We start from the raw sequence: 21,720 nt of genomic DNA on the forward strand, positions 1-21,720 counted from the left end.
GGCTGGTTCTGGCTCTTTGCTGGTTGTTACTAGCTTCCGAGGTGGCCCTTCCCTGCGCCTGGCGCGCCGCTGGCACGCACCAGACCTGCTTTCAACACGAGCCGCGGCGAGCAAGTTCCCTTTCGTACTGCCATGGAGCGCGAAGTGTCCGGGAGCGCCGGGCGGGCGCCGCGGGTCCGAGGCGTCACGGGGACCCGCCCCCGCCCCGCGCGAGCCACAGGGTGGGGACTCGGCGCGCTGACGTGGGCGGATCAAAGCGGCGGCCCGCGCCTTATAAAGCGCTCGGGCCGGCCGGCGCCGCAGACCGAGCCGGGCCGGGGGAGAGCTCCGAGAGTCCGCGGGCGCAGGCCGGAGAGCCGAGCACGGCCGAGACCCGTCCGCTTCCGCGCCCGGAGCGCCACGCTCCCCCGCACCCCCAGGAAGCCGTCCAAGCCGCTGCCGCCGGCGGGGGACCGCGCTCACGGCTCCCGGGGCGGACGGGGCTGCGGAGCACGCAGGGCGCGCGGGCAGAGTGCCCCAGAGGTGAGCAGTGGCCGCGGGCAGATGCTCAGCAGGGACCCTTTGGATGGGAAAGAAGGTGCCTGAGCCCAAGAGACCTATTGGGAACCCACATCTGGGGAAGCAGACCGAAGTGGCCTGAGTTGCTCTTTTTTTCCTCACTTCTCTCTTGAGGTGCGCAACTGCCAGGACGGCCCCGGGGACTAGGGGACTCGGGGGCTGCAGGGTGGGGTGGTTCCTTCATTCCCCCCTTTCCCCAGCTCTTCCGTCCTATTCCCCATCCCAGGACTAGGTCCCCTCCCTCGCAGGCTGCGGGTTGATGAGGTCACGCGGGGGCGACCCCGGGGGGGGGTGGGGGGGGGGGATTTGGATCCCGCGACCGAGGGTGTGTGTAAGGAGGCGGGAGAGGGGGACAAAAGGCCGCGAACCCCGCGGCTCCTTACCCGAGCGGGAGGCGGGGAGCTCCCGGAGGTGGGAAGGGCGCCTGCAGGCAGCTGGGGAGGGGGCGAGTTTGTTTACCGACCTGAGCTCCAGGTTGGGGGCTGGGGAGGGAGCCCTGCCCTCGCCCCGCGGCTCCTCTGGAGTGGCTCCGAACATCTGGCTGAATTCCACCAGCCCCATCCCTTCCTCCCGTGGCACCGAGATGCCTCGGCGTCCCTCACGGTCCCTGGGAGCGCAGGGTCCCTGCGCCCCGTGGCGGGAGTCCCGCACTCTCTCCCTTTGCACTTTTCAAACACCGCGTCTCCGCGGCGACCTGGCACAACACGGAAGATCCTAACCGACTCTCCGGCTGAGCGTAAAGCCAGGTCTCCTGCAGCCTCGCAGGTAACCTTGAAGCTGTCGCTCGGCGTCCCTGTCGCCCCCTTTTCGTTTTGAGAGCGGCGCGGCCGGGCTCCCGGAGCGGCCCGCTTGGGCATTACCCTGGTGCGGACATTGTCCCGGCGCGCAGCACGGAATCCGGGGCCGGTGTAGCGCACCGGGGTTGGGAGAGGCTCGGCCAGTCCTTACCGGTCAGGCTGAGCGGAAAGGCTATCTAAAGTGATGTTTCTAGAGCTCTGCACAGCTCCCAGCTTCAAGACCACCTGCTGGCGGCCAGGGCTGGGTTATAGTAAGTTGGCACAACCCTGGGAGGCCCGTTCCCCCGCCTGTTTGCAAGCTTCATAGCTTGCACTTACTGTCCAAGGAGAAGGGAAAAAAGGCTTGCTCTCCTGTGTCTATAAGCACTTATCTTTTCCACGGGCCCACTACGAGACTGTCCCCAGCGCAGGCTGGGCGCCCAGTCTGAAGCAAGAGATTGCGTAGTTAGTTCAGGGCTAACGAAAACAAGTCTTGTGGGATAGCCAAGGCCAAGAGGGAAGTCATTCCGTACTTCATCCAAGACGGGAACATTAGAGCCCAGGAAAAGGAGGGGACTTGCCCGAAGTCCCACTGTGTGAGGCCGGGGCAGATCTTTCTTTGAACCCAGGCTTAGCGCCCCCTGGCGGACCGGGGACTCCCAGCGGCGAATGCGCTCTGACCCTCAGGGCGCAAGCTGAGGGTGACCCAGCGGCTCACAAGGCTGTCCTGGCACTTCTTAGGTAGGATAAGAATGATATCGGGACCTAGAGGCCTAGAAGCAGAGGCGCTCCCTCAGCAACGCGCCGTGGTGGCGGAAAGAGAGGTCTAGGGCCCCTGGAGCTGCTGAGAAGAGCAGGGAGTAGCTGGAGGCCTGGGTCCCCGACTGCCGAGCGATTTGGGCCACCCCTCCTCTCACTGGGAGCGCGAGCTGGGCACCGATACCCCGCTGTAAGTCTTTGAGCTTCCCTCTGCGGCTTGCCCTTCCCCTCCCACCGAGAAATTCTGGGGGCCTTCGGGGATCACACACTTTACGAGGGAACAAAGAGAGTTCTGAGGGGCCCCTCCGCGGAGATCCTGCAGATATTTTTCTGGTTTGGGGGACTTGTGTAAGCTTCCAATAGCAAGGGAAAGATCAAGATACAGAGGTGGGAGGAGGATTCAGACTGCATCAAAAATCCCGCTGACACCCCAGCTTGCCAAGCACTTCGGGCCTGGGGGTCTCTGTGGAGGGAGGGGGAAAGCAGTTGGATTCCTCTAGGTTCTGCTAGAAGACCTCAGAAAACTATGAAGTTTCTAATCCTTGTGTGTGTGTGTGTGTGTGTGTGTGTGCGCGCGCGCGCGCGCGCGTGCGTGTGTGTGGTGTTCCAGCGTGTACACATTTGAAACACATAGATATTCCCAGGCCACACAGGTATGTGTAATAGTGGATACAGAGCGGAGATCAGATTAATATCAGAAAGCTGCAGTCCAGTTCTTTGTTTTAATAAAAGAAAAAACTAAGGCTGGGGTGGTAAAGGGCACGCCCAGGCTCACCGAGCCAGAGGAGAGCGGTTTTCCGCAACGACGCCCCCCGCCCCCCGAGTCTGGCACCTCCTTCTTCAGACTCCGTAGACCCTTTAGGAAGGAATCCCTTTGTCTCTGCTCCTCCAGAGGGGAGAGGGCCTGTGTATGACTCGGGGCGAACGCCAGGTGTTGGTAAATTTGGGAGAAGCCGGGAAGGGAGTTAATGAGGTGAGAATGATGGGAAGGGGCAAGCCTCAGAGAGCAGCTCCGCAGGCTGAGGGCGGGCGGGGTGGCGGCTTCTCCGCAGCCCTAGCTCGCCGCCTGGCGGTCCGAACCAACCTGTTGCGTGCCTGGAGCTCCCCTGCTCCGCTAGGGAGCTCCGGGGGTGCCTAGTCCGGACCACGGCCCTGAAGCGGGAAGTCTACAGCAGCACTTCAGGCTCCGCAGATCCCTCAGTGTGTAAAAGGAGCGTCTGTCACCACCCCGGTTTTGCAGTTTTCCCTTCCCGTACTGAGATGGCTTCCGGAAGGGGCGTCTTCTGCCTTCCCCCTGGCCTGACCTCGCCGGGCACAGGTAGACCAGAGAGCGCCACAGCCCAGCCCAGAACCGGCCCTCACTATCTGAACCGCCCGTGTCCCGTTTCTGGGACTCGGTTTCCTCTCTGAGATGGAGAGGGGGACAATGCCCATCCCAGGGCTGGGGAAGCAAAGGCGGCCACACTACTCTCTGTAAAAGGGGAGCGCTGCTCACCCCGTTCGCAGAGAGATGAACCGTAGGCTCTTTAGAGCTGCAATAACTAATAATCCATTTCGTGGACTGGAACAGGAGCTTCAAACCCTTCCCTGTTCAGCAGCCCCGGCCTGGGACCCTCGTTCCTCTCTCTCTCTGGGGTCGCTTCGTCAGTTTGTCCTTGCGCTGGCCGCCCGCGCCTTGCGGTCCCCTCCAGGCCCTCTGCCGGGTCTGCCCCAGCACCTCCGATCGGCCGCATCCCGTCCTTCCTGGGCGGTCCAGCCCCGATCCGTCCTGGGCGACACGCCCTGGGCCGCGCTCGGGTCTCACCTAATCCGCGCCTGACGCCGGCGGGTCTCGGGCGGTGCAGGGAGAGAGCGGCCGCTGGCCTCCCCCGGCCTCCCTCGGACCCCTCCTTTGTAATTTGAATAAAACGCCTCCCCGCCGGCCGGCGCGCCGCCCTAACCCGCCGCCCCGCTCTCCTTGACTGCAGGCGGCGTGCGCGCAGGAGCGGCGGCGGCGGCCTGCAGGCGGCGGACTTCGGCGCGGCTGCTGCTCGGGGCGACCTCCGGGAGCGCCGGGCGCGCTCAACGATGAGGGCGCGGCCGCAGGTCTGCGAGGCTCTGCTCTTCGCCCTGGCGCTCCACACCGGTGTGTGCTATGGCATCAAGTGGCTGTAAGTAGGACCCCGTCTTCACTCCGGTGGGCCGTGGGGCGAGCAGTGTGGAGCGCTTGGGTGAGCGCACCAAAATCTGCGAGGCCGAGTTGGCTTGGGGGTTGTGGGCGAGTCGTTCTGATCTCGGCGACCTGCTCTGTGAAATGCTGTTCTTAACCTCCGCAGGCTTGCGAAGTGGGTGACGGGGTTTTCCTATCCAGGCCAGGGTTGCTCGAGGGCCAGAGAGCGACGGCGGAAACGTCGTCCCCAAGGGGCACAGCCCGGAGTGGGTCTGCTCAGGGCAGGATACCAGGGGCAGCTCAGGAACCTGGCCTTTCGGCCTCCTGAAGTTCTGCGAAGACAATTTGGACCCCCTTCACCTGGGCGTCCTTGGGGGAAGCACTACTCCTGGGGCCTCGGAATACTTGGTCTTTCCGAAGGATAGTACTGGCTCACCGGGGTTAGAGAGGAGGCTCCCTAGAGCGCTCCTGAACTGCCAGAGGCTCTGTGAGCACGTGCAGGGTGTCCTGGAAGGACAATTGGTCGCTGGGGCCAATTTCCCCCTGGTTTCCTCACGCGGTGCTGTTCCTCCTGCGGTGGTTGCTGTAGGCAGTGTGGAAGGAGAGGGATGAGGGGGAACACAGTCCCTTCGTGAGCCGGGAGAGATAAGCCCCGGCTGTAAATAGCTTTCCAAGCCCTGTAGGAGTGGGGACTCCGAGGCAGCTCGGAGGAGGGCAGCCTGCTTCAGTCACCCATGTGGGTTACCAAGGTTTTCCAGGGCTTATCCCTTTCAGCGACAGAAGTAGGGAGTTCGGCAGGTAGGTGGTATGAGGGAGACTCTCAGAGTCCAGGGCCAGGGTGGGGAAGTCTGTCCTTGGGTCGTGGGTAGGGAGCCTGCAGATAAAACTAGGAATAGATTGTGGGCACTGAAGAGGGTCCATGGTTTAGTGGAAGAGAAAATTATGGTAGCACACTGTACCTCTGGAAGACTGGTGGTCACTGGTTCAGCCCTTTCTGCTGCCGAGTTATTGATTAAATAATCCAAGAAGGGAATCCCATCTTTTTCCGCTTCTGGTTTCCAATAAAGGTGGTCTCTCCTGGGCCAGGCTTCTCCCGCCGCCTCAGGCTACTGTTAGGCATTCTTGCCTCGGGCCAGCTGCTGTTTTCAGACCAGGAGATGAGGTGGAAAGGAGGAAGGGGTTTGCTGAGAGAGGTGCAGGGCTTCCATGGCTTGGGCGACCTGTTTTGCTCATGAAGAATCCCGGGGACACTGCTCTTGTCCCTCTCTACGTGCCCTACAAAGGGATTCCTGAGATTCTAGGATGCAGCCTTAAGCTGGCATGTGCTGGGATCGGGGTGATGGGTAGGTGGCTGAGCACCACCCCATAGTCTAAGCCAAGCTACAAATGGGCACAGCTCAGTGTCTGTCTCCAATCCATCCCCCAGGGAAGATTTGATGGGCAGAGATGGAATGTGAAGCAGGTGTCCCAGGCAGGAGGAAGAGCATGAAAGAAAATATGGAGGCAGGAGCATCCCCTGCTGCTCTAGCAGGGAGCAGGGGCCACAGTGCCTCGCAGGCAGGAGGTGTCCCCGTGTCCCGTTACAGCCCTGAGAGCTGCAGGCCTCCATCTGATTTGTTAACATTCCTGGTGATAGGTGACAGTTTCATCACAATAAGGAAGTAAAGGTACAGAGAGGATGAGGATGAGTAACTGCCGTGAGGTCACATGCTGGTTCACTGTGGCTCTGAGATCAGAACCCCAGCTGAGGGCTCAGGAGACCTTGATAATGGTTGAGCTATTGCTGGAGCTGGAAGACAGAGGAGGATGTGGCACTTCAGAACAGTATAGCCATGCTTGGTGGCCCAGGCCAGAAATCTCAGCGACAGAGAGGCTGAGGCAGGGGGATCGCAAGTTCAGTGCCTACCCGGGCTACAGGCATGTTCAAAGCCAGCCTGAGCAGTTTAGTGATGCTCACTCTAAAAATTAAAACAACAATGTGACAGGGGTTGGAAACACGGTCTAGCATGTTTGAGGCCCTGGGTTCAACCCGCTGCCCATGGCAGGAATAGTGGGGGTGGCAATGGGCATGGGTTCACACAGATGCAGCGTTGCTGTGTGCTGAGTGCTGTTCTCCAAATACATGTGGCTCCCAACCTGTGCTGTGTGCTCTGCTCCTGAGCCCCTCTGCACAGCAGAGGAAAGGAAGACCTTGGAGGATCTTCAACAGAGTTTCCTAGCCAATGAGGAGTAGGCCAGGAGTGTGAGTTGGGCTGTTGGTAGAAGGAAGTCCCGGGGACAGTTGTGCAGTGGGGGGTGGGGACTCATCAGGGCCAGCTGTCCTGGGGCAGTCCCAGGGACCATGTGCTTGGGCTTGGAAAGTGACCTGGAGATGAAAGGGACATTTGACCCAAGAACTGAAACCAGATGTGGCTTAGTGGCCTGAGGTGCCCACCTAGTGGGCTTCTGGGACAGACAACCCAAACAGGTGGCATGGGGTGCAGACTGCCTAGAGATACACCGAGAGACTTGAGTATTAGCTCCAAAGCCGGAGGTGGGGGAAATCATGACGGGTCAAGTGGGGGGGGGGGGGGGGCAGATGTGAGCCTCTTGCCCCCCTCTGGTGGAGGAGTGGGGGAGAAAAGAACCCCCTGGCCAGCGAGGGGGCCCTTAGAGGCTGTCCTCTCAGAGCAGCTGGCAGCACCAAGCCTGCCACTCAGCAAGGGCGGGGCCTCTCTAGGAAGAGTCTTAAGAGGCTCTAGAAGGAACGCAGCTGCTGTGAAGTGGGGCAGAAAGAGTGCCAGCCTAGGAATCCCTGTTTAGCTTGAGTGGTCACCTCCTGCCAGGCAGACCTTGGGCAAGCCTTCAGCTTCTCTGCACCTCAGCTTCTGAGCTCTGGCATGGCTGGAAGGAACCCTGGCCTGGGGTCTGGGAGGTCTAGCATCTAGCTGGGCTCTGCCTCTAATTGGCTGCACACAGAAGTGGGCAAGTCCTGCTCTCCCTGCGGTGGTGTTGACGGTACATGGACTCGCTTTTCTACTCGTGGCTAATAAGTGTCTGACTAAGGCAAGCAGTTAGGGATCTCTTTAAGGACATCCTGCAAACACGGAGCCAGGCAGGGGCCTCTGAAGTCTAGGCAGCGCCTGCCAGGCAGGATTGGATCTAAGCTTATAGACTTCCAGCCCTTACATCCAGGGCAGCTGTCTCATCTGCGCAGTGCAGAGAAGGAGCGGGCCGTGTTCACTGTGGGTCTTAGAATCTGAAATAAGTTCCTGGGAAGAAGCTGGGCCCCCTGTTCCCTGGAGCTTCTCCTTGGGGCTGGTAGCTTTAACCCTAACCTAGCCAGGTGTCCCGAAGAGCTCTGGTGTTTAGACCTAGGACGTCACTGAGGAGTTCCATCCTGTCACCAAGGGAAAAGCTCCCCAAGGCCATCCCATGGGGCAGAAGCCCAGAAAAGGGCTGGCCTTGCCTGGTTGGCCTAGACAGGCTCCATTTTTCCTATTTCATGGGAAATAGCCTGAGATGTGGTCCAAGGCAGCTGTGGTGAGTAAATAGATGGGGTAAATAGGTTTAGGGAATTGGCTTTTCCACCTTCCTCGGGTAAGCAGGATCCACAGAAATAATAACCAAAGGATCACCTTCCCTGGGAGGCAGGACCTGAGGCAGGCCATTTCCATGATCAGGATCTCCTAATTTTATGAGTGATGTTGTAAAATCTCCTAATTTTATCTTTGATGTTGGGTTCAACCCATTGCCAGGCCAACTCTGGGTGTGCTTCTGTGCTCTTTGGAGTCCAGCTCTGCCCAAGATAAACCTAAACAAATAGTTTGGTTTCACTTAGCATTGTGAGACCCAGACTGCAGAATGACAAACAAGAGACCTTGGCACAGGGCGCCCAAGGTAGTAAAGGGCAGGGTCATAAGGAAGGCTTTTCTGGAGGGTGACCTTACCTGGGCCACATACCACAGAACTGCCTGGACACAGCGCTGCTGAAAACCTGAGGAAGACCCCTCAGCGATTGTCTAGCCAGGAAGAAGCCCTATGGTGTGAGGAGGGAGCCGCAATGACCCCTCAGGGCCTTATGGTAGGAGGACCAAAACTGTGGAGACAGGATCAGTGGATAGGGGGTGGTGGAAGTCTATGGCTTGGTGAGGAGTTTGGAAGGCAACTTCCCAGCTGTATCACTGGAAAATGCCCTCACCCACAGAACTATGAGCACTGACTACAATAAAACTGGGAAACTGAGGCTGGTCACTGGTGGTGACCCAGTGAATGAGTAGCCCAGACAAACCTTGAACCAGGAGAACCCCCAATTCCTGAATGAGTGAAGTCCCTCCCAACCCGTGGCATAGACTCCCCAGTGAACTCTCTGTTCCCTCCTGTCCTCTCCCGCATCCTCTCCCCCACATCCCCACTCCCAGATAAACTGAAGTGTTTCCAATTAGGGGTATTGTGGAGCAGGCCAGCTGGTGAGCTGTCCACGGTGGCCCCCCGCCTCTGCCTTAGTCCTGATTGCCTCCCCAAGAGGGTTCACTTACTCAGGTCATTACGCTAATCAGCGGATGCCTGGGAAGCCCTTTGCAGTACTTGGGGGGTGGGGGTGGGTGGGCAGTAGGTCTATTGCTGTGCCAACTGCTCCAGAGGGTCCCATAGGTGGCCGTGTCCCTCTGTCCCTGGCAGGGGTTTGGCTGCACTCTGCCTGCCTCACTTCCAGATACCTGGCAAGAGCTTCAAGTATCCTGCTGAGATAGCCCTATGGGAGGTACCCTCCTAGACTGAGCAGGAGAGGCAGAGGCCTGGGGACTTCAGAGGGAAATGGGGGTGGGAGGCCTAGGAAGCAGAGTCCCTGGGATTCTTCCCCTCAGCCCGTGAGCCAGCACTGGGTGCTGGGCCCGAGGGCAGCTCCAGTCCCTGCTCAGCAGGAAGGGCCCCTCCCGCCTCTCCCTCCCTCCCCTGCTTCTTCCTGGCTAGCACCTACTTTTTGGTGAGCAGGACAGAAGACAGACATGCTGCTTGCATGGAATACATGCCTCTGGGCTGTATTCCACTTTAACCATAGAAAACAGCCCAGGGAAAGGGGAGGAAACAGCACGTGACCAGGAAGAATGGAGGAATGGTTCATACCCACCCAGGCACTGACAGCTTTCAAGGAGACCGGCAAGCTGTGCTGGCCAAGCTGGGAAAGCTGGAGCCCTGGGCTGTGGGAGAGCTGCTACGCTGTGCTGAGGAGAGGAGGGTCCACACGGGAGGCTTGACAGGCTGATTTGGGTCTGCTTAGACCAGGAAGCCATCTGAGAGACAAGCACTGCATATTCCCTCTCTGTGGGTTGGGGCTGGTATGGGCCAGGGCAGCAGGAAGGGACATGGCTTAGGACACTCACCTGTGGCCCTCAGGCTAGGTGAGGCAACCTAACCACAAACGTCAAGCCTGGCCTTCTGCCCTAGGGGTCTGCTTCCTGGGTCTATATTAGGTTTCTGTATGGGGCGGGGGGAGTGTTATATGGTGGGTGGAGTATGGCAGAGAGAGGCAGGAAGAAGCCAACTTATCAAGTATTCGGCCTTCACCGGCATTTTGTAGTTGTTCAAAAAGGAAAAGAAGTGTACTGTATTCTGCACAGCACATGGAGCAAGCTAGGTCTCCTTACTCCTTTGTATTTAAGATTCCCTTGGCAAAGAGCTGGGGCTCCCACATCAGGCTCACAGGCCTGCGTCACCATGCCTGACATGAATACACATGACTATATTATCTTCCTTAAGCCTCCCCGTTCGTCTTTTCTAGACAGGGTTTCTCTGTGTTGCCCTGGCTGTTCTGGAACTCTTTCTGTAAACCAGGCTGACCTCGAACTCAGAGATCTACCTGCCTCTCCCTCCCAGGTATTGGGATTAAAGGTGTGCTACCACCAACGGTCTTTTGAAATAGAAATGATCATTGCCGCAGCAACTGAGGGCCATGAGGCCCAGAAAGGTTAGGTGATTTGCCTAAGTCACACAGCGGCATCGTAAGCTTGTGCCTTCCCTTAGGCCAGCCAGGGAGTTGGAACCTCAGGGGCCTTACTCTCTAACTGCTGATGGGCTTGTGTACCCTTAGCCTAGGGGCTTCTGGAGGAAGGCATGTATGCCATGTTCAGAGCCAAAGGCTACGAGGCTGGGAATTGGTGGTGCTTATTCGCCATTTCTTCTTTGCACACAAGTTCTTTTATTCACTCGGGTACAAGAAGGAAAAGGCATTGCTGGCATCAGGACAACCCCGGGCAAAGGCATGGTGGTAGAAAAGTCCCAGTACCACCAGATCCCATCCAGGGTCGTGCAGTGTTACACGTCTGAGACCCTGAAGACCAGAGGTGACCAGAGATGGTTGAGGCTCTGGGTTAGATATTGAATTTTCTAAATTCTGGATCACCCTAAAATGGAGTGTCCTTGAGTTGTTGAATAGCAATCCTTTGCACAGGGGTGATGATAAATGGGTGTAAAATTAAACGCAGTGATGGCGTAGAGCTCTTAACTCATGGCGTGCAACAGCGTAAGGGCGTAATTAATAGCACGTGTAATTATTGTGCGCGCCCAGCAGTCAGGCCGGGTTCTGGCACACAGCTACCAGTGCTGCGTGAATGGAAGGGATGGTAGTCATTCATGAGCAGCAAGACCGAGGCTGCAGGCGCTTTGCAGATTGCGAAAATGCTCGTTCCTAAGACATTTATACGATTCAGGCAGGACGGAGGCGGCAATCTCGAGTTAGAACCAGGGCGTAAGACCCAGAGAGGAACAGTGCCACACCCCAGCTCGCAGGCAAACCATTGCTCTGCCACGTGGCACTCTGCCTCTTGGTTTCCTGGCTCCTTGCCAGAGTGACCCGGAGTCCGGTGGAGGGGAGGGCTGGCCTGAACGGCAAACGCCCCTTACACCCTGTCTTTCTCCCGTTGGTGGTTTTTGGGGCATGCAGGGCACTGTCCAAGACTCCAGCAGCCCTGGCACTGAACCAGACGCAGCACTGCAAGCAGCTGGAGGGCCTGGTGTCTGCGCAGGTGCAGCTCTGCCGCAGCAACCTGGAGCTCATGCGCACCATCGTGCACGCGGCGCGGGAGGCCACGAAGGCCTGCCGCAGGGCCTTCGCCGACATGCGCTGGAACTGCTCCTCCATCGAGCTCGCCCCCAACTACCTGCTTGACCTGGAGAGAGGTAGGGGACGTGGGGCGCCGCGCTGCTGTGGAGGGAGCAGCCAGGCGGAAGCTCTGTGTGTTTGGATAGGTGCGTGGGTTCACGGGTGGATGGATGAGTGAGGAGATGGATGGTTACACAGATGGATAAGCCGCGGCTGGGGGGACGCTTGAGCGGATGAGTCACTCATAGATACGAGTTTCAGGCACGAACTGGGGGGTGAATAAATATTACCGAGTGAATATATCAGCACAGACATTGGCCCGCATAGCACTTCAGGACGCACGTGTGCTATAATGCACGGATGAAGGAAAGGTATTACCCGAGAGGGCACCGAGGTGGTTTCCTGCCTGCTGCACTGAAAACCATATCAATGTAGTGAGACTTCTGTATAGCCCACCCCTGGGCAGGCAGGTGAACCTAGGCATACCTAGTTGACAGGACTGCTTTGATGCATGAAGAGGTCACAGGCAGCAGACAGCTTTGACACAGACTTCCGGGAGGGGGATGTGGGGACCTGCGTGCACACAGAGAGGCTAATGCCAGACACAAGCACCTTGCCGGGGCTCAGTGATGGCAGCTCTCCCCTTGCTGAGGTGTCTGAGCATCAGGCAAGCCTTCCCAGGTGGGCTGTGCAATTAAGGAAACAGGCTCTTCGGGAGTAGTGACTGCTACTTAAGAGACAGGGCCATGATTCAGATGCGGGGCCAGGACGAGTGGGAGCTCGCTGGCTCTGCATTTCCTGGGGCTCGGTCAAGTGTCCTTGCCCTGCATACTGGCTAGCTTCAGACAACGCAAATGTACTGTCTCCTGGTTGTGAGTAGCAGCCAGACTACATTCCAGTACTTGAGAGGCTGAAAGAGAGCCCTGGGCAGCCCAGGGTGCATAGCAAGACCCTGTCCCCTGGCTCCAGAGGCTACAAGGCTGAGAATGAGTGCCAGCAGGGCCATGCTGCTTCCTGGGTCCGGGGAAGCTCCTGGTGGCTGTGGGCATCAGTCCGTACCCTGATCTGCTGCTGTATCACACAGCTGTGCTATATGGTGTTCCCCTTCCACCACAGACACGTGACCAGGGGTGTCAGGGAATGCTGTGGTAGCCCTTGCTGTCTCCTGCACGGCTCTGGTGATGGCTGGGTCCCTGTGTGTTGCTCAACAAGATGAGTAGAGTAGGATGGCCTCAGGCCCAGGTCTAACCTCCTGCTGGACGGCCCCTGCTGACCCTCCCCTCTCCCACAGGTACCCGGGAGTCAGCCTTCGTGTATGCCCTGTCGGCTGCCACCATCAGTCACACCATCGCCCGGGCCTGCACCTCTGGCGACCTGCCCGGCTGCTCCTGCGGCCCTGTCCCAGGTGAGCCACCCGGGCCTGGGAACCGCTGGGGAGGATGTGCGGACAACCTCAGCTACGGGCTCCTCATGGGGGCCAAGTTTTCCGATGCTCCTATGAAGGTGAAAAAAACAGGATCCCAAGCCAATAAACTGATGCGTCTACACAACAGTGAAGTGGGGAGACAGGTAACCACCCCCGCCCGCCCCAGAGGGTGTGCTTGGGCCACTGGCTAGAGAAGGGCCATGGTGGGTCCCAGGAGGGGGTGGGAGAGGGGATGGACTGGGGCCCTGCTGCTCTCCCTTCTCTAGAGCTTGGGCTATCCTGCTCCTTCTCTAGGGAGTCTCCAAGATTCAGGTGCTCCTCGCAGAGGGAACAGTGGACCGGGAGCCCAGAGCTCTGAGTTCTGTCCTTGCTCTGGCCCTGGACCTCCTGAATGGTGACCTACTTTCTCCCCGGCCTCTTTCCTTCCCGAGTATAAAGTGTGACAGGATGGGCACTCCTGCAAGTTCCTCAGCCTCCCGCCAGAACAGGGAGGGGGCGGGGCCACAGGCTTTCACCAGAGCACCTCTTTGATCTCCGCTGCCCTGGGGCACGCCCCCGCAGCTGCTACCTGCTTCCCTGTTTCTCACTTGCACAAAAGGCTGGGTGAGTGTGGGAGTGAAAGAACCAAATTAAACTTTTACATGCATGTGTGTGTGGATTAGATGAGAGTACAACTTGGGGGAGTTGGATTCCTCCTTCCATGGATTTCTAGTGATCCAACTCAGATTGTAAGGCTCGGTAGGAATCATCCTTACTTGCTGGATGATGCAGCCCCTTCTTCAGTTTTTGGAAATGAAAACAACCTTCACACCAACCTGTGGTGTGAACAGGTGCTTGGCACTTGATGTTTTTTTCCCTCCTGGGATTCCAGAAAAACTCCCAGAAGGTCTCTTTCCTCTGACAGGGAAGAGGCAGGAAGAGTGTCCTGTGCAGCAGCAGTGAAAGCATCTCTCACATGATTTAGGCGTGGGTGGCTCGGCCAGGAACGCATGGCCTGAGGAAGCTGGATCTGTGGAACCCACGGGTCTTCACCTGTCCCTGGTGTCCCTCATGTTGGGACACTTGAATGTCCAGGCCATCCTTGGACAGTCTGGGAAGACAGGCCAGATCACACTGTGGATTGATGTCAGAGCCTAGCCAGGGATTTAGGGCTGCTGCCTCCCAGCCCTGGGGCTTGCCCCATTGTAGGAACCCGGAGAGCTCTTGACCCAGCCCCACTGTTGCCTTACAGCAACCCCGGCCTAGGGTGCACCCTCTTGAACTCCAGTACCGTGCGAGAGCACATGACATCCATCAGGCGTGTTCTTGGGGCCACCTACAAAAGATGAATGCTGGTCCCCAGTAGTCTGGGGCTGTGTGACTAGGCAGGACTAGGCAGCTGCCTAGCACCTGCCCGTGAGTGTCCACCCCTCCCTGACCTGACTCGAGGAACTGAGCTCAGAGCCCTGGCTTGGCCGCTTCGGCCCTGTGTGCCTCCTTCCTCTCCCTCCTAGGTTTCTAACAAGTTCCAGACTCTAGGGTGCGTCCTCAGTCCCCACATCCTGTTGTTGCAATGATAAGATGGATCCCTGACACTTGGCCCAGCACCGGGCCAACTCACTGATGGGGGGATTGGAGCAATGCCTTGCCAACCATAGGCCTCAGTTTCCCCAATAGGTGAGGCGGGGTGTGTGTCCAAGTGACCCATGACCCTTGCCTGACAAGGGAGAGGGTAGTGTCCTTTGAGCTGAAGAGGATTTGAAGAGCTGACCTCTGTTTCTCAGACACCAACAGGAAGCAGGCCTGGGAAGACTGTGGGGAAAACTCATTTCTCAGACCAGGGCTGGGTCCTGCCTAAGGGCCTGGCCCAAAGGTTTCCAGTTCCTCTCACAGCTCTGATTTAAGCTGCGTGTTCAGAGCCAATATTGACTTAAACTGTTAGAACTCACATACGCCTTCAGTACAGCCATTTAACCCTTACAAACACTCAAGCACGTAGCTATAGCACGCCAGCTTTGCACAGAGGCCCTGAGTGGTAATGGAGGGTCACCTGGCAGCCTGTGGGTGGGTCCAGAAGGAGGTGCCCCTGAGCCCTCACCCTTCTCCATCCTGTTTACCCCATCCTTCCCCAGGTGCCTTCCTTGCTCTTTTTTTTTTTTTTTTTTATTATCTTGCTGCTCTTCTGGCAAGCCTCTAGTGAGTCCTGGTTTTGTAGGAGCAAGAAGGCATGGGACAATTGAAAGTCATAGCTTTTGGAATCACTGTCAGGCACAGGTTCAAATCCCAGGCCTATGCTTTTCTAACTGCAAACGTAGGTGTCGCTTCTTTGAGCCTTCCTGTTTAGGAAAGGGGAAAGAGTGAGCCTTCTGGATGAGCTGTGCTGGTTGTGTTAAGCCCTGTCCAGAGTATCTGAGAGGTGGCATCTGTTACACCCCACAGAGGCTACTCTCTTTCTGCCCAGCCCTCTTAGCTGCTCTGGAATGGAACTATAACCCCCAACCCCTCCTAGCTTTACAGCCAAATGCTCCATCTCTTGAGGCTCCAGTGGGACATGACTCTCCAAGATCACCCAGCCATGGAGTAGGGGGACCAGGGCCCTGACAGGCCAGGGAGAGGATCTGGCCACCCACCTGACACCCTGCCTGTCCGCAGGCTCTGCGTGCCTCCCTGGAAACGAAGTGTAAGTGCCATGGAGTATCTGGCTCCTGCTCCATCCGCACCTGTTGGAAGGGGCTGCAAGAGCTCCGAGACGTGGCCGCTGACCTCAAGACCCGCTACCTGTCGGCCACGAAAGTGGTACATCGTCCTATGGGCACCCGCAAGCACTTGGTGCCCAAGGACCTGGATATCCGGCCTGTGAAGGACTCGGAACTAGTGTATCTGCAGAGCTCCCCTGATTTCTGTATGAAGAATGAGAAGGTGGGATCTCACGGGACCCAAGACAGGTAAGTGGCTTGACACCCACCCCAATGCTGCACTTGGGGCTGGGCCAGCCACAGTGGTGACTCAGCTGGCATTGGAGAGTGGAGTCCTTGCCCAGTGGAGGGCAGAAGTTCCAGGGAGGCCGAGGGCACTTCAGGGATAGAGGCTGATGGCTCCACCTCCTCCCAGGTCAGGAGGTGACAGTGGCAGTTCAGGAAGACGGGAGATGAGGAAGGGCTGCCTAACACGGAATGGGGGCTCAGGCAATGTTGCATGAGCAGGTGAAGGATAAGTGCCCACCCTGTTTATTGGACAAAGGAGGAACTGAGAGGCACAAGAAGTGGAGGCAGCATCCAATCTAAGGCAGCCCAGGAGGTACCTAAAACAGAGCAAATGAGCTTCTGTAGAAAGGATACTCCTCTGTCCCCTGGGACATGCCAGCCCTCTGTCAGGCTTTATATCCTTCCATGTCCACTTGGGAACTACCTGAGTTGGGCCTGGGGTCCCCACAGCTGGCCCAGCCCTGGCTCTGGATAGGGAGACAGGATAGACAAGGAAGGAGCCCATGACAATGGTTTGCTGCAGACCTCCTGTGTGCCAGGTGGGGCTGCATTCCCAAAGATGGTTCATGAAAACCCTGGGAAGAAAGGTCAGATGTACCTGGGAAGCTCTCTGATCATCCTCACGGCCTAAGGGAGCCTGGGCTAAGGATTTGATTAAACAGGGCTTCCCAGAGGTGCGTGGTTGGGGCACTCTTTTATTAAGGAGCCTCTAATAGCATTCCGCAAAGCTGGTGTGCACAAGGTTAGGGAAATACGTAGCAGAGAGCGGGTGTCTGGGAACGTGTCTGGCACATAGTTGGTGCCCAGCCAGCATCTGCTTCCTCCGCAGCCCACGGTCCTGCCTGCGAGAAGGGAGGGCTGGTTTGGGGCTCCATCTCCACAGGCCGGGGCTCTGTGAGGAAGAGGCCCAGGCTCCCATCTGGAGGCCAGATTGAGGGGGTCGGCAGAGTGGAGATGGAATGGGTCAGGCAAAGGAGACAGGAAGGAACGTGAGTCTGGTTGGAAGCAGCAGGGTGAGTGTGAGCTGCCGAGGAGGGGGGATTCTATTACACAGAGGGGCTGGGCACAGGGCCCTAGCAGAATGAGCAGAGGATTGCCTTTCCCCTCCTGCCCCCATGCTGCTCTGCCCCCAGCTGTACAGCACAGACACAGTCCCTCTTCAGCCCTGGCCCTGCTGGAGGACAGTCCACCGGAACATCTTCCTCTCTCCTAGGCAGACATATGGCAGCAGGGAGGCATTGCCTGTCAGAGACCTCTTTAGCTCCTTGCCTCCTGCCATAGCTTGGGGGTGGGGAGAGTGCTGAGCAGTGTACTTGGTGTCAGTGTTGAGAAAGAGAACTTCTGCTCGCCACTGATTCCAGTGAAAGCAACTATCTGCTGCCCTGCTGCCCTGGCCTGCATCTGCTTCTCAAGCAGAAGGGCACAGGAATGCCTCTGGGGAGACGAGCCATGAGCCAGGTGTCTCCCTTGGACACCTGTGGGCCAACACTCAGCAAAGAGTTCAGGCCCATCTTGCCTCCTGGGAAGTTTTTAGTGTTCCAGAATGTATCCTGGGATTTTTAACTGTAAAAATGACCCTCGCCTCCCTTGCTGCATAATTAAAGGTTAACTGTGAAGGCAGAGGGCTGGGGACACGGCTCAGTTGGTGACACACCTGCCCTGTAAGCGTGAGGGTCTGAGTTCACATCCCCAATGTGCAACTCTAACAGTGATGTGGGGTTCCCCAAAACGCACTGGCCAGTCTTGCCAAGTGGATCCCCAAGCTCTGAGCTCAATGGGAGACTCTTTCTCAATCAGATAGGTGGGTTGGGTGGGAGAGATAAAGGAAGACATTTACTGTGGACCTCTGCCTCCGAATAAATGCATGTACACATTTGTGCACAGGGACAGGTAACACACATATCCTAACACACACTTTAAAAAAAGGATTAAATATAAAGTCAGAATTAATAGGCACTGATGTGAGGGTTCTTTGAGATTTAGAAACAGAAAAAAAGATGGAAACCAGACAACTCAGGAAATAAAATAACCCCAACAGTCCATGACAGCTCGCTGGAAACCCAGAGAAGTTAGGGGAAAAGAAAGCCTCAGTTTTCTCAAAGCTTGCTCTCCCTCCTTGGAGGGCTGGGCCAGCCACAATGGCGAGGGCTGCAGGCTGCTTGGCGGGGAGAGGCGGGCGCTGGAGGTGCTGGGCATTCACTGACCTCCTGTTCCCACCCCCAGGCAGTGCAACAAGACCTCCAACGGCAGTGACAGCTGCGACCTCATGTGCTGTGGGCGCGGCTACAATCCCTACACGGACCGGGTGGTGGAGCGGTGTCACTGCAAGTACCACTGGTGCTGCTACGTCACCTGCCGCAGGTGTGAGCGCACGGTGGAGCGCTACGTGTGCAAGTGAGGCCCCGCGCCCCACCCCCGTGCAAGGGGGCTGCTCCTCTGAGGACCCACGGAAGGGCCTGGTGAACGTCCCTGCAGATCTCAGATGCCAGGCGCAGGAGGTGGCTTGTGCTGTGACTCCTCTTGGAAGCCGGCAGGAACAGGAGGCCTGGTCGCCCTGGGAGGGCCGGGGCATCAAAGGAAACTGATAGGATTAAAAATAACCTGGCAGCCTGGGGCCCGAGTGCCCGCATGCTGCCTTCCAGGCTGCTCCAAGAAGCCAGGGCAGGGACGGATAAGACTGTGTATTTGACCTTTCAAGGCCAGAAAGACCAGCCTTCTGGAATGTTCTTTGGGACCCTGTGCCCACCACATGGAACCACTAACTTCGGTTGTAAATTTCTACTCTTCTTCCCCCGCCCTCCTCTGGGATGTGGGAGCTACAGAAATATTTATAAAATACAGCTTTTTCTTTGGGGTGGCTCACTTCAATTCTTCTATATATATATATATATATATTATATGTAAAAATATATAGTGATTATATTTTAAACAAGCATGTGAAGTAAATGCTGAGCAAGCCCCAGCCTGCCCGAAAATCTCTGGCCTCCTCAAGTGAACCCAGCAGATCCTGGGCTGGCAGGAGGATTCTCCAGTTTCCAGGCAAGGCGGCCTCCCATTGATGTCCCAGCCCCACCCCGTTCCCCGACCTGGTCTTGGCCTGTTTCCCTGTATGTGATCTGTTGGTCAAGGGTGAGGACAGACGTCTTGAAACATAAACCCAGTTGGCAATATCTTTATTCCTCAGGGACATTTTTACTACCATAGCCCAGCCATTGGCCATGCTTTCAGCCCCATTAAGCTGGCTGCAAGAAAAACTGCCCAAAGAGGCTGCGACCTCAGGGGGGTAGCCCCGGTGGGTTTTCAGTGAGCCCCTAGGCGGTGGGACTGGCCTACTATGGGCTGGCAGTGACTAAGGCTTGAAGCTGGGAAAGACCCAAGGTCACAGCTCATGCCTGGACCAGGCTTGTGGCAGACGATGTGCTAAGGCACAGGGACCAACAGGACCCCTTCTCTTTTTCATTTTGGGTGGGGGTCCAGGAGGTCCAGGAAGAGCTGTTTGGGTTTGGTGCATGTGGGGAAGGATAGACGGCCAGCTGCAAGCGGGGGGAGAAGGTGGGGATCTGAATTGGGCAGGGGTGTAGACTGAGGAGCCAGTTGGACCCCCTTGTGGGGAGGCCAGGCTGTAGTCACTTGACATTACAGCTAAGGAGGTAGGCTAGCAAAGCCAAGAGGACCTAAGCCTGTCTGTGATGCATGCCTATAGGCTGGAGGTAGAAAGTAAAGGGGGTGGAGGAGGTAGGGCGCGTCAGGGAGGAGGCAAGAGCTGGGGGAACATGGCCATCCGTTTCTGAGCTTTAACTTTCTTTAAAAAAAAAAAAAAATTTTTTTTTTTTTTTTTTTTTTTTTTTTTAACAACGAAAACAGACTATGCCTGAAACCTAAGCTTCTAGAAGAAACACTTGTTCTTGCCCATCTTGTGTGGCTTTTCAAAATTAACCTTGGCGCCCTGCCTGGCCTTGATTTCAGAGCTGGGTCTCTAAGACATCCTTGTTGACAACAGTTGTTTTACCCAAGGGGATGTCCACAGAGCACCTGTGGGCATGGGGTGGCCGTAGTTATAAACCGTCACTCTGACGTCTTGCCGGTTTTCACTTGCCCACGGCGGTTGTCACTTCTCGGGGATTGTGCTCAATTCCAGCCAGCAGAGCATGGTTGATGGCAGCCTGAGAGGTGCCATCATTGGTGTCCTCCACAACAGCCTTGTATCTAAGCAGCATCCGGCCAGCAAGCTTTCCTGAACGTGTCCAACTCAACAGCAACCAGCAGGCAAATAGAAAGTAAGATTATTTCCTGGAAACGGGAAACATGAAGAGTGGGCCTGGCCGGTGCAAGCCCCCACCCCAAGACAGAAGCAATTGTTAAACACCTGTGTCTCGCACTGTTTGTAGCGGGGTGTCCCGCCCCCAAACCAACCAGCGCAAAAGAATGTTGCAAACTGTTTCCGCTTGTGGCTCTCATCCTTAGCTGCTGAAGGATGGGCTCCCTCCAGCCGGTTAGAAACGAGACTTTCCCTACTGAAGGCCTGCAGAGCAAGGCCCCAGAGCTTGGGCAGGGCTTCATGGAGAAAAACAGGGACTCCTGAGGGGTGAGGGCAGGGAGGAAGGAATGGATGATTCGCCAGAAGCTGGGCAGGTCACAGGGCGGTAGATAGCAGGATTCTGTGGCTGTCCTCCAAGCTCTGCCTTCAAGCTCGTGGTGTGGGGGTGACAGAGTCACAGAACCACAAGCTGGAAAGAACCTCAGGATAAGCCTTCGGGACTCCATTGAGTCTGTTTTCCAGATGAGGAAGCCCCAGATGGGAGGGGGCCTATGGCCACTGCTGAAAGGGGCTGGGGGGAGAGGGGGGCCCTTCCAGGGTGTCCAGTGTCTATATTCTTTCTTGGCTGTCTCTGAAGTGTGTCCCCGCCTAGGCCACAGGCCCTGCAGAACTAGCTCTCAGTCCTTTGGCCCAGCACTTGTGTTCTCACCCCCAAGCCCACCACAGTCCCTCATGACTGACCAGCCCTTAGTGCCATCTGTGGAGCTGCCTGCTCAGATGCCTAGCTTGGGCATTTGCCCGGGATTCTCCAAGAGGCCTGGAATTGTCACTCTTGGATTGTCATTCTAAAGTGCTCCTTTGCAGGCCTCCCTCCTCTGGCTCCTCTCTGCCCTTGAACCTTTCAAGCAACAATTGGCACTGCTCCTCCCTCCCCCCAAGTCAGCCAAAGCTCTACTCTAAGCCCAGGTCCATAGCTCCCTTCTCCAGAGAGCCTTCCCTGACCACCTTCAGCCCCCATGGACCTCTCCTGGGTTCCCACAGTCTCTGTGAAGCCCCTCTAATGTCCTGCTAAGCTAAGTGTGTCTAAGCCTGTGTCATGTCCACATATACCCCCCCACCCCCATCTTAAGTTCTCTGAGTCTTCCCAGGCTGAGACCAGCCCATGAACCCAATGGGGTTTGGGAGCTGAGTACGAAACATTCCTCAGAAGTGATGAATTTGCGGCTGTCTTTTGAACCTACCTAGACAAGAAAATGGGGAAAGAGGCCACAGTGGTGAAAAGTAGCTGTATTATTATAAGCAAGACTGTCTACCCTGCCCCTGCACTGTCCCAACCCACCTTAACCCAGGTTATCTTCACAGCAGCCTCGCATAGATGAGTGTTGTCACCTTCTGACAGGTGGAAACCGGGCTTCCCAAAAGGACAGGTGACTTGCCTCCAGTCCTGGCCAGAGTGGTGACTCAGCTCAGGCACGGTCCTACTGCTGTTTCCGGAATGGGAGGGAGACTCGGCAGCTCAGAGCAGGAGGGCACGCTGGCTCCTGCCTTGGGGGGGCCTGTGTGTCTGCTACTGACTAGTCCCTAGACCTGTGATGAAGCTCTGAACCTCCTGGCTGGTTAGGGGTGGGCAACTGAGAGGAAGGGGGTCCCAGGAGCCTGGAGGGCTCCTCACCCAGGCTTCAGGTTGAATCCTGCTGGATCTATCAGCAGGACACAGCTTCTCTGGGTGGGAGCTCCAGGAGCCCAGGAATTC

At 57.0% G+C, this 21,720-nt stretch overlaps 1 protein-coding gene across 1 annotated transcript; it reads left to right on the forward strand.

Annotated features, from left to right (window-relative positions):
• Window positions 1-344: 344 nt before the first annotated feature.
• On the forward strand, window positions 345-18,549 carry Wnt11 (Wnt family member 11). Its single transcript, XM_055623389.1, has 6 exons — window positions 345-522; window positions 4,061-4,243; window positions 11,162-11,397; window positions 12,612-12,889; window positions 15,378-15,670; window positions 17,933-18,549. Exons 2-6 carry the CDS (start codon window positions 4,161-4,163, stop codon window positions 18,105-18,107), a joined length of 1,065 nt encoding a protein of 354 aa, XP_055479364.1. The 5' UTR covers window positions 345-522; window positions 4,061-4,160; the 3' UTR covers window positions 18,108-18,549.
• Window positions 18,550-21,720: the final 3,171 nt, after the last annotated feature.

This window comes from Psammomys obesus, unplaced genomic scaffold (genome assembly GCF_907164565.1).
Source record: "Psammomys obesus unplaced genomic scaffold, mPsaObe1.curated_primary_1811, whole genome shotgun sequence".
Taxonomy (NCBI): Eukaryota; Metazoa; Chordata; class Mammalia; order Rodentia; family Muridae; genus Psammomys; species Psammomys obesus.

Excerpts from the sequence above, each read along its gene's own strand:
- Wnt11 (XM_055623389.1), top strand. The coding sequence starts at position 4,161 with ATGAGGGCGCGGCCGCAGGTCTGCGAGGCTCTGCTCTTCGCCCTGGCG. Across the intron at positions 4,244-11,161 it reads TGCTATGGCATCAAGTGGCT|GGCACTGTCCAAGACTCCAG; the intron begins GTAAGTAGGACC and ends TGGGGCATGCAG. Across the intron at positions 12,890-15,377 it reads ACAGTGAAGTGGGGAGACAG|GCTCTGCGTGCCTCCCTGGA; the intron begins GTAACCACCCCC and ends GCCTGTCCGCAG.